The sequence below is a fragment of the Rhea americana genome, unplaced genomic scaffold, assembly GCF_003343005.1.
Source record: "Rhea americana isolate MKP2758 unplaced genomic scaffold, rheAme1 scaffold_201, whole genome shotgun sequence".
In the NCBI taxonomy this organism is placed as follows: domain Eukaryota; kingdom Metazoa; phylum Chordata; class Aves; order Rheiformes; family Rheidae; genus Rhea; species Rhea americana.
In genome coordinates, this window is record NW_028186162.1 from 1,141,941 (window position 1) to 1,153,743 (window position 11,803).

The 11,803-nt window shown below is 67.1% G+C and overlaps 3 protein-coding genes across 9 annotated transcripts in view; 1 reads left to right on the forward strand and 2 right to left on the reverse strand.

Annotated features, from left to right (window-relative positions):
- The first annotated feature begins 240 nt into the window (after positions 1-240).
- On the forward strand, positions 241-6,745 carry ULK3 (unc-51 like kinase 3). Of its 7 annotated transcripts, none has more exons than XM_085303975.1 (16): positions 241-349; positions 1,179-1,319; positions 1,603-1,723; positions 1,956-2,060; positions 2,683-2,826; positions 3,273-3,355; positions 3,721-3,876; positions 4,001-4,106; positions 4,368-4,408; positions 4,702-4,804; positions 5,126-5,190; positions 5,358-5,436; positions 5,512-5,552; positions 5,784-5,831; positions 5,926-5,980; positions 6,689-6,745. In XM_085303975.1, the coding sequence occupies exons 1-16, from the start codon at positions 248-250 to the stop codon at positions 6,703-6,705; spliced, it is 1,407 nt and encodes a 468-aa protein (XP_085160101.1). In that variant the 5' UTR covers positions 241-247; the 3' UTR covers positions 6,706-6,745. The 7 variants fall into 7 exon arrangements, with proteins under 7 accessions (XP_085160101.1, XP_085160102.1, XP_085160105.1 ...); XM_085303976.1 differs by having other exon boundaries at positions 5,515-5,552; XM_085303979.1 differs by having other exon boundaries at positions 3,814-3,876.
- Positions 6,746-8,797: 2,052 nt separating this feature from the next.
- On the reverse strand, positions 8,798-11,147 carry CPLX3 (complexin 3). Its single transcript, XM_085304027.1, has 3 exons — positions 10,987-11,147; positions 10,444-10,531; positions 8,798-9,022 (listed from the first exon to the last, which is right to left on the reverse strand). The coding sequence occupies exons 1-3, from the start codon at positions 11,145-11,147 to the stop codon at positions 8,798-8,800; spliced, it is 474 nt and encodes a 157-aa protein (XP_085160153.1).
- Positions 11,148-11,350: 203 nt separating this feature from the next.
- The window catches only part of CSK (C-terminal Src kinase), a 13,850-nt gene continuing 13,397 nt past the window's right edge, over positions 11,351-11,803 (reverse strand). The window contains exon 13 of the mRNA XM_085304022.1: positions 11,351-11,495. Coding sequence (XP_085160148.1) covers positions 11,351-11,495 — 145 coding nt within the window. The remainder of the gene's footprint in view (positions 11,496-11,803) is intronic.

An 11,803-nucleotide genomic window follows, 5' to 3' on the forward strand; every position in this document is an offset into this window, starting at 1 on the left:
GAGGGGTTGGACCGCGCGATCCAGGCACCGACACACACACACACACACAAAACACACACACACACACACACACACACACACACAGGCGCACACACGCACACGCCGACGCTCCCCGGCAGCGCTGCAGCCGCCCGCAGCCGCCTTTGTTCCGCCCGCGGAGCGATGCCCTGCGCGCCCGCGCCGCGCCGCCTCTCTCCCCCTCCACCGGCGCCCGCCCCTGCGCCCCGGGCCCGCGGGCGGCGGCGGCATGGCCCGGGCGGGTTGGGCGCCGCCGCGCCTGGACGAGTTCATCCTCACGGAGCGGTTGGGCAGCGGCACCTACGCCACCGTCTACAAGGCCTACAGGAAGGTAGGGCCGGGCCGGGCCCTGCCGCGGGGCCCCCCCGCCGTGCAGCACCCTCTGCGGGGGGCCCCGGTGCGCGCCCCCCCCCCGGTGCGGGAGCCCCTGCCTCCCCCCGTGACCTCCGGCTGCGAGGTCCCTCCCTGCCTGGGACACACCCTCCTGGACCCCTCCCATCTGCCCCCCCATGGGACCCCCTTGACAGCCCTCCATGTGGGACCTCCTGCTGCCTCCCCCATGGGACCCCCTTGACAGCCCTCCATGTGGGACCTCCTTCTGCCTCCCCCATGGGACCCCCTTGACAGTCCTCCATGTGGGACCTCCTTCTGCCTCCCCCATGGGACCCCCTTGATGGTCCTCCATGTGGGACCTCCCTGTAGGACCCCTGTCTGGGCCCACCAGGTCAGTGAGGCCCCATGCACTCACCCACCCCATGCTTCCCSTCCCACACACACACACTCCACCACTCTCTACCTCCCTTCCCTCCTCCTCTTCCACCCCTGGGTGCCCCCAGCTTGGCCGGGGATGGATGTTSTGAGGGCACAAGGCATGTGGGGCTGGCAGCTCCCTGGGGCAAGGCAAAGCAGATACTCCCATGCCCCCACACTCCAAAGCAGTCCTTGAATGCTGGCCCCACTCCGGGTGTCCCACCGCTGAGATGCCTCGGTTCTCCTCCCTCTGCGTTGGACCCACAGGGCAGCATGCGGAGGGGTGTCTATGTCCCCCCATGGGACATGCGTCTCTGGGTGGCTGGTAGGGCTACGAAGGCCACGGGTGCTGGTGGGGACGTGCAGAGCCGGTCCCAGCTGGCCCTAGGTGGCATCCCTTCCCTCCGCAGAAGAACACTCGCGAGGTGGTTGCTATCAAATGTGTCAGCAAGAAGAACCTGAACCGGGCGTCTGTGGAGAACCTGCTGACTGAGATTGAGATCCTGAAGACCATCCGCCACCCGCACATCGTGGAGCTGAAGGACTTCCAGGTGGGGCTTCCCTGGAGCAAGGGCTCGCTCTTTCCAGGGACTTGGTTCCCATGAGCCTATGCCAGCTAGTCCAGCTTGGATCCTGCAGGGTCCTCAGCTCGGCCTCGGCTCCAGGTTCCACAGGGGCGTGTTCGTGTAGGGCTGGGGCCAGGTCCTGGCCCAGCAGCTGGGTGAACCGGTCCAGGCAGACTGCCACGGCGAGAGCTGGCGTGGGTCCCGCTACGGCTGATGGGTGGTGTGCCTGCRAGCCAGGGCAGCGTGACGGGGTCGCCTTGCCTTGCAGTGGGACAGTGACCACATCTACCTGATCATGGAGTTCTGCGCCGGCGGCGACCTCTCCCATTTCATCCGCATGCGGAGGATACTCCCGGAGAAGGTGGCGCGCATCTTCCTGCAGCAGCTCGGTAAGCAGCTCCCCGCTGCCCCCCGCTCTCTCGGCCCTCGCCAGCATGCTGCTGGGAGATGACCAACCCCGTCTGAGCGCTGGGCCCTTTCTGCCTTGGAGACCCTTGCAGGGCTTGGAGGAGTTGGGGGATGTAGGGGAGCTGGGAACTGTCCAGATGGGGCAAGGGGCTTGGCAGCAAGGGGACTGGAGATGCCGTCCCCCCCCTGCCACGTGCCCCTCTGCTCATCCAGCCTGTGCCCTCAAGTTCCTCCACGACCACAACATCTCCCACCTGGACCTCAAGCCGCAGAACATCCTGCTCAGCGCCCCAGAGAACCCSCAGCTCAAGCTGGCAGGTGGGAGAGCTGGGGCCGGGCCCCGCGCGGGTGCCAGTGCTGCTCCCCGGGGCTGGGGGAGAGGGGAGTCTTGAGCTGCTCCTCAGCTGCAGCGGGCATGTCCTTTGGAGGTGCCCAGCAGAGAGGCGTGAGCTGCTGCCGAAGAGGAGGGTCCCTGAACCCATCCTTGCTGTGGAGCCTCTTGCTGTGTCGGGCGTGTGACAGGAGACAGGCTGCAGGAGGGAGCTGTCTTATGGGGTGTCCCGGGGCCCTGTGGGGTGGTGTCTCCCCTTTTACCTCCTCCTGGACCTTGGCTGGGTCATGGACCCTGGCACCAGGACCAAGGGAGCACCAGAGCTGCCCACTGCTGTCCCCAAAGGAGATTTGGTCTCTTTCTCCCACGGGTCCTGTCCAGGAAGGGCAGCAGGGACCAGTCCTCTCTCTCCAGACAGTGGCTAGTCCAAGACTGTCCACCTTGTTGGGCAAGGAGCCTTTTGGCTGCACCTGGGCTGCTCTTCRTGGGGAAAACCCTTCCCACTGCTGGTCCCCCAAGCAGAGCAGCTAGCCCGGCGCAAGCGCCTTGCAGGGCCGATGCCTCCCCCTGCAGCTCCGGCAAGCTTTCCCCATCGTGTCTACCCCGCAGATTTTGGCTTTGCTCAGTACATGTCCCCATGGGACGAGAAGCACGTCCTGCGGGGCTCCCCGCTCTACATGGCGCCGGAGATGGTGTGCTGCCAGCAGTACGACGCGCGGGCGGACCTGTGGTCGGTCGGCGTTATCCTTTACGGTGGGCCTCGRCTCTCTTACTGGCCTTTACTGCTTGGCTCTGCTCCCTGTAGGGAGGTTTTCTCTGCTCCGTCTCTCACCTTCCCGCACCCCGTTGTGCCCCAGGGGCCTGTTACAACCAAGGGACCGGCCCCACGGTGGGGTTGGAAGTTGGGATCTCATCGGGCACTAGACAGTCCAGGAGAATTAGGAGCCCCGATCCCTTCCTGTGTGCCTGGACCTGAGGTTCCCTGGGCACCTCCCTTCCACCGAAACATGCTGCAGCCCCACTGTGATTTTCCCCCTGCCCAGACCCAGCGTAGGGCCCGTCCAGGGGGCAGAGCAGCCCTCGGGGTCAGCGTCCCCTTCCCGGGCCAAGGTGGACCCAAGGGTGCTTCCGGGAGACGCTCGCCCCTTGGCTGGGTGCCGGCGCCCTGGCCTCACCCTGGTCGCTGTCCTCCCTCGCAGAGGCGCTTTTCGGGAGGCCGCCCTTCGCCTCCAGGTCGTTTGCCGAGCTGGAGGAGAAGATCCGCAGCGACCGGGTCATCGAGGTAAGGTGGGCCGCCGCAGCTGCGCGGGGCGGCCGGACGGGCGCGGGGTCGGGTCCCGCCTCGTGGGCGACGATTTCGTGGTTGTCCCGCAGCCGCCTAAAAACCGGCCGAGCGCAGGCTCGGCCCCGGAGCCCGCGGAGGGGACGGGGCTGAGCCGCCCCGGGGCAGCGGTGCCGAGTCCGGACGGGCGGCGCGGGCCAGCCCGCGGGCAGCGGCCTGGCAGGGCCGTGCCAGCGCCGGGTTTGCAGCGTGGGAAGGGGTCGCCTGCGGTCCGTGCTGGGGGGCATCGGGCTCCCCGCAGCCAGCGGTTCCCGGCCTGGGCCGGCTGGAGCAGCAGCGTGGGGTGAGCCCCCTTCCCTCCCCAGCTGCCCAGCCGGCCCCGGCTCTCCTCGGAGTGTCGGGATCTCTTGCAACGCCTCCTGGAGAGGGACCCCTTGAAACGCATCTCCTTCGAGCAGTTCTTCGCCCACCCCTTCGTGGACATGGAGCACATGCCGAGCCCGGAGAGCCTCGGCAAAGCGGTGAGCGGGCGGCGCGGCCGTGGGGGGCTGGAGCGCGGGCGCGCGGGGCTCCCGATGGCGTGGGTCTGGGAGCCGGCGGGGCCGGGCGCCCRGCCCTGACCCTGGCGCCGGCTCGCTTCCCCAGACCAGCCTGGTGGTGGAGGCGGTGAAGAAGGACCAGGAGGGGGACGCGTCAGCCGCGCTCTCGCTCTACTGCAGAGCCCTGGAGTATTTTGTGCCTGCTCTGCACTGTGAGTTGATCCCTTGTCGACCCGGATGCAGGGCCGCGGAAGGGGGTGGCTGGCTGCAGCAGGGCCCGTTTCCCCGCCGGGGAGGAGCAGACCCCGGGAGAACCGGGGTGCTGTGGTCAAGGGGGGGAGCGCTCCCTGCAGAGGGGAGGGGGCTCGGTTTCGTGTGCTCTGGGGAGGCCGGCAGCCCGTCTGCAGCCAGCCCATCCCGGGACAGCCCCTCGCAAGCGCTGGCCTCTGCAGTTCGGTYGCTCTTTCCCGCAGATGAAAGCGACGCTCGCCGGAAGGAAGCCATCCGGGCAAAGGTGAGCAAAACGGTCCGGGGGGGGGGAAGGGGTATGGCGCTGCCTGCTTTCCCTGTCCGGTTTGGCTTTGCAAGGTCCCTGCCCTTCTCTCGTGGGCAGAGTCCCCCCGTGCACTGCCAGGCAACGTGTGACGTGTGTTCGACGCCTGGTGCTGTACTGGGGAGTTTTAGGTCTCTGCTACCTTTCCCAAGGGAAGGGGTGGAGGGGGAGAGGGTGGCCTGGCTCCGTCTCATCATGCTGCCCCCCGGGCTGCCCCCCAGAGTCCCCTGAACCTGCCACCCCACTGTCACCAGGTGGGGCAATACATCTCCCGAGCGGAGGAGCTGAAAGCGCTGGTCATGTGCGACAGCAAGAGTCTCCTGCAGCAGGGAAACCCTGCCAGGCAGATCCTCAGAGGTATCGTTCCCGTGGGCYCGGACCCCTGCTAGGCGGGAGCAGATCCTGAGGCTCCCGTAGAGATCACTCCCCGCTGCCTGGCCGCAGGCTGGCAAGGTGCGGGGACCGTCTCTCCTCTCCCACGCGCCCCAGCCGTGTGTTAYGTGATGCACAGTTTCACCTGAGAAGGGTAGAAAGGTGCTGGGGAGGGGGGGTTGCGGGGGGGGAGGTCGATGTAGCAGAAAGAGGGCGTCTCTTGTGGTTTGGGGCTGAAGGGTAGTTCCCCTCTCCCTGCAGCCCGGGGCTGCTCCGTGATGCCTGTCCCRAAATGTCTCCTTGCAGAGATGGCCAAGGACAAGCCTCGTCTCTGTGCTGCGCTGGAGATGGCTTCCGCAGCCATCGCGAAGGTGAGTCCCGGACCTGGGGGCTCCCTCCGCCCTGTGAATGACCGGGAGTTTCCGGAGGGGGAAAGAGAAAACCGAGGTGGAGAAGGAACTCGCGTCTCCCCCCAGCATCCTTCCTGCCACCAGCCTGCGTCCCTGCGCGTGACGGTATCCTGCGGGGTCTCTTGCAGGAGGAGGAGGGCAAAGACGACGGGGACGCCCTGGAGCTCTACCAGCAGAGCCTGGGCGAGCTGCTGCTCGTTCTGGCTGGTGAGTTGTGGCCGTGGTGGGGCCGGGCGGGGGGAGGCCGGTGCACGCGGCTGACGGCACGTCTTCCCTCTCCAGCAGAGCCGGCGGGGAGGAGACGGGAGCTGCTCCACGCGGAGGTGGGTGCCAGCGTGCTTTTTTGGCACGGGGGGTTTGGAGCCCGCCTCCCCGCGGGGGACGGCCGCTGGCTGCCCAAGTGCTGGGTGCTAACGCGACTGCCAGAAGCGGGTCAGCAAACCCTGCCGGGGTCGAATGGCTGTCCCCGCCGCGGGGCCGAGCCCGGCCTTGGGGCAGCGTGCCCCCCGCCCCTTGGCATCGCTTTGAAAGGACGTCGCGCATGTCTCCGGCAGATCCAGATGCTGATGGCCCGAGCCGAGTACCTGAAAGACCAGATCAAGGTAGGGCTGCCTGGGAGGGCTTTGGCCGTGGGCTGGGCGTGCTTGGGGGGGCGACGGCGCTGGCAGGCGGGACGACGCTCCTCTCTCGTCGCAGATGCGGGAGGCGCAGTCCATGGGCAAGGAGGCGCTGGCGGAGTCCGTCCGGAGCTGTGAGTACAGCATCCGCCCTGCCTGTCCCCGTCCTCCGGCGCTGGCCCCTCTGCCCTTGTCAGGAGCGGGGGGGGGGGGGCTTGGCCAAGGGGTCCGGGAAAGCAGCCTCCCTTGGGGCCCTGCCTGGTTGTCCTGCTTGGTGGGAAACCTGGGCTCTTTCCAAGGCTGCTGCTGTGCCTTTGCCAGCGATAAAAGCAACAGAGCTGTTGGACACAGAAGGCTGCCGCTGTCCCTGCTTCCCTGTCTCTGGTTTTTGAGGTCTTCACCTCCCCTTGAGCCTTTTCAGCGGTGCTCTCATCACCCCTGGGGCAGGCAGGGACTGGAGTTACGGTGGGGAGGATCTGAAGGGCTCTGACCACCCCATTTGACCTGAAAATCCTTCCCTGTGCCCTCGGGGAGGGGGGGAGCATTTGCATTATGGTTATTATTTTAATCCTGTGCTTTCTCGGCAATAAGCTCCCGAAGCCAGCGGGGCCGGGGAGAGCCGGGGCTTCCAGCCCTGTCCCTCGAGGACGGGCAGYGCGAGCAGGATTTCATAGTTGTCTTGGCCAAGCCCAAAATAACCCGGTTCAGAGCCTCCTGCCCGAGCCTCGGCGCTGCCCGGGGAGCCTTGGCGGTGCCCGGGACGCCCCGTCGGCCCTGCCGCGGCGGGCAGCCCCTTTCCACCCGCAAACCCGGTGACTGCGTTCCCTCTCTTCCCGGCGCAGCCTGCACGTTGCAGTGAGGCCCGGGGGAGCYGGCCGGCGGCAGCGACAACGGCCGGTCCTTTCGCCTTGGCTCTCCCTTCCCCGGAGAGAGCCTCACGCGTGGATGTGCAGGACCATCTGCCCCTGCCCCTCGGGGATGTGTTAACTCGTTTCTCCGTCATGAGGAGTTCCCCGCGGGCCCTGCCTCGAACGTCTGCTGAAGCAGCCTCCCGTGACCGCAGCAGGCGGGTTATTCCACTCTAATTCCCTCTGCTGGCTAAAACGGGATGAGTATTTTTATCTTGCCGTTGGACTCCTGCAGAATTCCCCCCGCTGCGTGCAGGCTCCCCGCCGGCCGTGCACGTCTCCTGCCTTTTCGGCTGGATGTTCCTTATCGCCGCTCAAATTCTTTCGGAGGCGATCTTCCCCCCAGATCCTCCCTCTGCCTCGGCGGYGCCGGCCCCCGCGCGGCTCTGTCCTGACCCGAGCGGGCACAGGAGAAGCATGTGGCTGGCGCAGAGCAGCACACGGGCGCCAGCTCGCACCCACGGGGGAAAAAATGCTTCGCGGCATCTTGTCAAAAAACCAGCGATATTTACGGACCTCTGACTGCAGCGGGGATCAGAGCCGGAGGGCWGCGTCTGCTTTCGGAGCACGCGTCCGCTGCTGTTTCTCTCCGCGGCCCGTTGGCTCCGGGACGGCGTTGGCAGCTGAGACGGTGGGAAGCAGGACCGGGATGCGCCGCCGCCCGGGGAGCCCGCGGCGGGAGCCCGCGGCCGTGCCTTCGGCGCCGCACCGACTACCTCTGCGCCCGCCGCGGCTGCCCCGTCTCCGGCCTCGAGCGCTCGGCTGCGCTGCTCCGTCCCAGCTGACAGCCGGCGTCAGCCGCCTGCGCCTGCTGCCCCGCGCCCCACGGCGGCCCTGCTCCCCGCTCGGGGCTGGCGCTGGCTATTGCTGGGTCCTGCGAGCCCACCCCCTCCTCCTCCTCCTCCTCCTCCTCCRTCACYGCRAGGMTGAGCGGGGGCCCGGCCGGGGCRACCCCCCAGCGCTGTGCGGACCCCCCGTGCCCAGGGCGCAAGTCGCTTACGGGAGCAGCGGGGTCTGCGCGTCTCGTGAAGCAGGGCCTTCCTCCAAACCTGCTGTACTTCCAGGGAATGTAATTTATTGTCTCTATTAAATACCTTTCCTTTTTTTCCTTCAAGTCCTCCAGTTTCTCTTAWGTGCATTGGAAGGGCTCAAAATGATACCGAAGGGGACCCCCTGCCCTCCTGTAGCTATCGCCGGCTTTAACCACGTTACCCCCGGCCCCCCCAGCTCCGTCTTGCCCCCGGAGATGCCCAAGGGAGCCTTGACCTTCCCCTCCCGTCGTGTCCGTCTTTACGCGAAACGGGCGCCGGAGCAAGGCGCTTGCAGGCGCCCACCGCTCCGCGGGCGAGCTGCGCCGGGAGAGGGGCCGTTCGGGCAGAGCGGGGGCTCGGCGAGAGGCTCCAGCCGGCGACGCTGAAGCCTGCCCGGTGCCCCGTGAAGGTCCCGGTGAGGCTCCAGGCGTCCCCGCCGCGGGGGCTGCCCCTCGCCGCGGGCTCCCCCCCCTTCCCAGGCTGCTTTTGCTCGCGAGGGCGCAGGCGCTCCGGGAGCCGCGGGTGCTGAGGACTCTCCAGGCAAGAACAGAGYGTCGGAGGGAGAAAGAAGTGCATAGACATCGCCTGGTATTTATTCCACCGGTTATAACAGCACCGCAGCACAGGGACAGCACGGTAGGTGTAGACACTCAARGGAGAACAGCGCACGGTTACACCACGACAGAGCAGGAGGCATTTCTCCYTTRCGCACAGTGKTTTTTTTTTCCTCTCTTTTTTTGTCTCCTGGAAGGGACAGGGAGAGGCCCGGAGCCGGGCTTCGCCCCCCCCCGCCGCGCGCCGGCCCCGTGAAACGGGCCCCGCCGGAGCCCCCGAGGGCCCCGCAGAGGGCGAAGCGGCCGCCGTCCCGCGCGCGGGGACGGGACGTCGTCGTCGCTCCACGTCGGAGGACAGAAACGGCACGCCGGGGGCTAGCTCGGGGGGGGGGGTCAGGGTCTACCAGCTGTGCCCCACGGCGCCGTGGTCGGCGGGCACGGGGGGGGGCTCCGGCGGGTCACATCACGGCGCACTTCTCGGCCGACTGCTTCAGGTCCTCCAGCGTGGCCGAGGCCTTGTCCTTCAGGGACTCGAGGTCCAGGTTCTGGATGTTGCTGAGCTGCCCGATAACGGAGTTCTTCTCCTCCTCCTCCTCGTTGTCCTGCTCGATCATCTTGGCCAGCTCTTTGGGCAGCTCCACGTCGCCTCCCACCAGCTGGATCTGGTTGTCATCGGTTTCGTTCTGCGGGAGGGGGGGGCCGGGAGAGGGTGAGGTGCGGGGCCCCCACCGACACGCGCGGGGAGCTCCCGCCGGCTCGGGAGGGAGCCCCGGAGCGTTGGCACCGCGGCGCCCGCGGGGGTCGGTCCCCCGCTCTGCGCCCACGAGCTCCGTCCCTCGCGGCTGCTGACGCCGAGGGGGGGACACGGCGGGGCAGAGCCCGCGCGCCGACGGGCCGAGCGGGCAACCGGCCGAGCAGGAGCCGGCACGGAAACCGGGGCGTGCTGACGCTAGGAACGGGCTTTCAGCTCGTGTTGGAGCGCTCGGCTGGTCGAGGAGAGGTGCAGGCACCCCCTTAGGGCACGTGTGCGCTCCAGGACCCTGCCCGCTGGAGATCGGATCAGGGTCAGCTCCGCGGCAAAGAGCCGCTGGGAGACGCCGCGAGAGGCAGACCGACTGCCAAGCGGGATCAGTAATGAGCAGAAGCAACTTGTCTAAAAATTAGAAGGGACATCTCAAGCACGAGAGAGCAGCGGGGGGGTTGGGGGCCGTGTCTGAACAAATCCCCGTTTCCCCTGGAGGAAAAAATAAAAAAAATCTCCATCTTTTCATCTATTCTGCCTTTCTTCCCTTTCAGCAGAGGAAAACAAATCCTCAAGCTTTTTATATCCTGGCAGGAAAATGGGCATAAGAAGACCGGGGTGTTCATCCAGGTCGGACAAACAAGTTCAAACAACGCGAACAATATCCCTCGGTTCGGCCGACCTTTCCGAACTAAAATTAGCCCCGCTCCAATTTAGAGTATTCACCACCGAGCGAGTCTGAAAGGCTCGTGCTGAGTGAAGGGGGTGTCTGGGGGGAGAAGAGCTTGCGGTAAGTCCAAGAAAGGCTGAATTGGAGTTGATTAGATTGTTTCTAGTGAATCGCTCGTTGGGCAGAAGATCCGAAAGAGGGATTCGTCCAGGAAACGTTTGCCAAATAATCCGGGGAGGGCTGGGCAGAGGAGCCGGCTAATCCGCCCGGGAAGGTGTAACTTCAGCTGTGCTCGCAGCGATGGGGCTGAGAGCGAAGGCAGCTCGCTCTCACCGAGCTGGAGTTAGGGGGCTCAAGCGAGCCAGAGGACRTGCGTTAGGGGTGCCACCGTTTGGGACACCATGAGCAGTTGGCTTGGGGCACTCGGGGGCATGAAGGAAGGGAAGGGGCCAAGGAAGAAGCCGTGATCTGAGTGAAAGGAGGCTTTTTGGGGTAGCTGATTTGAACTCGGGCTTTGTAGCTTACAAACCAGCCAGCCGGTGCTGGCCCTTGCCAGTGGATCCAGTGCCCTTCCCCTCCCTGTGGAGCGAGGGTCTCGCCTGTCCCCCCACGGCCCCCTGCACCGAGCCCCTGGGAGGGCCGTGCGGGGGATCTGCTCCCTGCGAGCCTCCCCGCTCCCGGCACCGTCATACCTTGGGGAGCCGGTACTTGTCTCGGAAGTGGGACCTGAATGTGGCCCTCTCCGCCTTGCGCTGGGCAAACTGGGCGTCTCTTTCCATCCTGCGAACCACAGGATGCAGTTACTAGTGGGTGATGGTCCCAAGCCCTGGGATGGAGCTGGGGCTCGTGAGGACCCCCTGCCCGGTGCATGCCATCCCCCCTCCCCGGCTTGCACAGGGAGCAGGCAGCTCCGGGCTCCAGCGGGACCACCGCTGGGATTGGTGCTGGTGGGTCTGCCACAGGCGGCTGTGGGGGGGCTGTGTGGGCTGAGCCCCGGGGCTCAGCTCAGCTCCATCCCCACCAAGCAGGTGCCCCACAACACCCCGGTCCCCCCATTTCCTCCCCACAACAGCAGCACCAGGGAAATGTAGCCTGAAATGAGAAAGCAATCCTGTCTCCCAGGCAAGGAAGTGGATTAAGGGATTATGGGGGTTCATTAAGCTGCCTCGGGGCCGTGCTGCCCCCCAGCATCGCCCACCCCCCGGCTCTCCCTGCCCGCTCCGGGTCGCACTCACTTCTCCTCCACCAGCTGCCGCTGATACTCCTCGTACTCCTCGCGGGTCATGCCCTGCGCCTCGGCCGGCGACTTCTCGCTCTCGCTCTTCTCTTCGCCACCCAGCCCGCCCGTGAGGTTCTTCAGCTGCCCCCCCACCATGCTCTTCACCATGAACGCCATGGCCGGGGAGCCGGGGAGCTCGGGGTGCGGAGAACCGGGGAGCTCGGGGTGCGGGGAGCTGGGGAGCCCAGGGAGCTCGGGGAGCTCGGGATGTGGGGAGCCCGGGGAGCCGGGGAGCCCGGGGAGCCCGGGGTGCGGGGAGCCGGGGTGATGAGTTATACGGGAGCCCGGGGAACCGGGTTAGTCGAGAGCCGAGGTGCCGGTTACACGGAGCCGGAGAGCTGGGGTATGGGGAACCGGATTAGCGGGGAGCCGGGGTGCGGGTTACCGAGGCGCCGGAGGGCCGGCACGCCGGGGAGGTTGGTTCGGGAGCCGGGCAGCCGGGCGCCGAGCTGCGGGGGAGCCGAGCTGCCGGGGACCGGGGCGGGAGGGGGGCGGCCGTGGGGAACCGGATTAGCGGGGAGCCGGGGTGCGGGTTACCGAGGCGCCGGAGGGCCGGCACGCCGGGGAGGTTGGTTCGAGAGCCGGGCAGCCGGGCGCCGAGCTGCGGGGGAGCCGAGCTGCCGGGGACCGGGGCGGGAGGGGGGCGGCCGGGGTTACCGGGGATCCGCGGAGCTCCCGGGTCAGCGAGGCTCAGCGGGGCCGCGCTGCTCCGTCGCCCATGGCGGGGCCGGGCTGGCCGGGGAGCGGCGCCCGCGCGGAGCGGAGCGGAGCGG